Source organism: Alosa sapidissima, chromosome 8 (genome assembly GCF_018492685.1).
Source record: "Alosa sapidissima isolate fAloSap1 chromosome 8, fAloSap1.pri, whole genome shotgun sequence".
Taxonomy (NCBI): Eukaryota; Metazoa; Chordata; class Actinopteri; order Clupeiformes; family Clupeidae; genus Alosa; species Alosa sapidissima.
Window position 1 is genome coordinate 9,589,141 of NC_055964.1, and position 2,933 is coordinate 9,592,073.

The window sequence follows — 2,933 nt, forward strand, 5'->3', positions numbered from 1 at the left end:
AGTTGTATGCAGCCTGGAAAAAGTCCAGATTCGAGTCAAAACGGTCTCATTCCCGAAAAATAGGATTGTAGTGCATTAGCAAACAAAGCCATAACTTTACACAAGCATCACCGTCTTCCGAAGCAACTCTTTGTGTCACCCAGTGGTTTAGCCTATGTGTCTCGGAAGACACATTGAGGAGGAACCATCGTCTGTGTGTTCATCTCAAAGACCAGTCGACTTTAACTTGACTTTGCTGCATCTTTCCGAAAAATAACTTATGGCATTTTAAAGTATTTGGTACAAAATATTAGCTATAGTAATCATTTACGTATACTATAGCCTAGATATTATATGGATCTTATTTTAGGACATATCATAGAAGTAGGCTAGGCTGTATTATGGGAACACTATAAATGGCTAGGATATCATAAAGGTAGGCTATTATCAAACATCATAGCCTAAGTGTTATAGAAGTGTTAGAAGAGCTCCTTTTCGTAAGGGATGTCGATTTGCGCGCCATGACAAAGCTGAGCCATCATCTAACAGATGACAGATACACACGACCAAGACCAAATGTAAGACCACTGCAATTGAATTGACGCTTTATAACACTGTTATGTATCCTAACTGTATCCATTTTCGGTTGTAGACTTGGCCTGATAGCACATAAGCACAAAAGCAAAAGCAGGCACTGAAAGTAGGCTGTGTATGATGTAAAGGTATTGTCTTCTTACCTATCCAACACAAAGTAAAGATCATATGCTCCATGGCAAGACTGGCTTTCCACTTTAAAAGAGATAAAGCTCAAGACGAAAACCAGTGTTATCCCTATGGTCCATTGTTTTTGTACACAAAAACTTGCTTTGGACATCGTAGTCGTTGCAAAAGAGTAAATGTAGTCTTAGCGGCCCGTAACACAATCACAGAATCAAAAACAGGTTATCCAGTTGTGCACTGTCGTCGGTAAATAGTAACAGTTGGAAGATCAAGCCTACTACACCTCCCGGTTTCGATATGTCAACCTTGTAACCGAACAAAAGCCGTAATTTTGTATCCTGTGAAACATAGGAAATCACATTTGTGACGTTACGCTAGTGATTTCTTCACTTCTGTTGAAAAACATTGCCTCGGGGTCATCCGTACCGACTCATTTCCTCCAGAGCCATGAGAACAAAAGTCTTAACAAACTTTGCTCTAAGTTTAAGCACTCCCACAAACTTAACCTCTTTTCTTCTGCGCGTGCGCGGTCCAGATGTGCAGCTGTTGCTGTGCCTTAGGCTACACTTTTTTGTATAACTTGGTCAATATGTAATTTCGCAGAAACGCCCAAACATGTTGGAAAGTATTAGTATACACTTTTAAATAGAATATATATATATATATATATATATATATATATATATATATATATATATTCTCTATAGAAGAGCATGGATCTCAGACAAATTGTTGTGGAAGAACTGCAAGTTGGCTGTCCTTAAATGACTTGAATAGGGGGGAATTATGTTTTGTCAAACATCAAACATTGTGTGTGTGTGTGTGTGTGTGTGTTGTGACCATATGTGGGTTATCTGCTGCAATGCCTTTGATCCTCATTTCCTCTGCAGAACCACTTCCTCATCTCCACCCACAGCAGCGGCTCCATAGAATGACAACATAGCAGACCAAATTTGTCACATGACTATCTAAAGCTTACTCCAATATGCTGAAATATAAAATACGAGTCACATTGTATAGCTTTGGCCTACATGATTATTTAATTAATTCATTGTTTATTTATCTTTATCATTATAAGCAAGCACGTGAGATCTTCTGATGTATTTTGGCCACACCGATTGCAGAATGAATATCTGAATGAAAAAGTTAACAATATGCATTTTGGGATATGCAGTTCTGTGTTTTTTTGACTATGCCAAACACATTACAGCGGTTCTGAATCCTCAGCATCTTTGGAAGTGAAAAGCCAGTGAAAATCAAGTTATTTCCATATTTTTTTCTGACACAGAGGGCATAGTTTTATCTGGTTTTACCACAAAGATCTTATGATAATCACTCCAGTTTATCTCTGTGAAAACACTTGCACTTATTCTGTGAGAAATGCTCAAATACCAAAGTGGCAAATATGAAGCCATCTGTGTATTACTGTTCACCAGCACACAGGGAATGAACACTCACACACATACTCTCTCTCTCTCTCTCTCTCTCTCTCTCTCTCTCTCTCTCTCTCTCTAAAGATATTTAAGCATCAGACAGTGTTCAATGCTATATTTTGCTGTGACACACTTTAAAGTAGTATTCTCTAAGTAAGACTATCCAGAATTTGTTGTGAAATATGACATTCTTTGTGCCAGTCAGCTGATTGAGGAAAAATGCACTGATCATAAAAATAATGTCATTGACCCTTGAGCTATGCATGAGCGTGTTTAAACATATTAGACAAACACACAAGTTCCTGTTATCTAATGCACACTCCTCACACGGGAGCATATAGTGACTGTTCGACCGACTGAGGGGGTTTTCAGGATTTAGTCACACGTCTGCTGTCAGCCTTATAAATGATGGACTCTTCATTAGTGGGAACATTCCTTTAACGTCTGGAACATTTCCTGTGACAGATTTTCTATGGGAAGTGATTGGCAGGTGGCTCAGATTTCGGGAGCGTTACAATGTCCAGCAAAAGCTGTTGTATTGTTTCCATTCCTCCCTACACACAATACAAGCCTGTTATACAACTACAAATAAGACACACACAAAAACTAAGCAGCGACTATCTGCCTCTACGAGTTCAGTGCTGAAGGAAACTGGCACTGACACAATTATAAACCCGGAAATAATCCATGCCACAATGTCTCTCCCCCGAAAGCGCTGGACTGCCTTTAGGTAGCCACTTTACTGTCCAGATGTCAATAGGCCTAATTAATAACTGAGAAGCCATGGGGGAATCAGCTCCC

General features: G+C 39.2%; 1 protein-coding gene across 1 annotated transcript in view; it reads right to left on the reverse strand.

Annotated features, from left to right (window-relative positions):
- Positions 1 to 1,180, reverse strand: part of antxr2a (ANTXR cell adhesion molecule 2a) — a 65,047-nt gene extending 63,867 nt beyond the window's left edge. Inside the window, exon 1 of the mRNA XM_042100029.1 lies at positions 717 to 1,180. Within this exon, the coding sequence (XP_041955963.1) occupies positions 717 to 853 (137 nt within the window). The 5' untranslated portion in view covers positions 854 to 1,180. The remainder of the gene's footprint in view (positions 1 to 716) is intronic.
- Between the last annotated feature and the right edge of the window lie 1,753 nt (positions 1,181 to 2,933).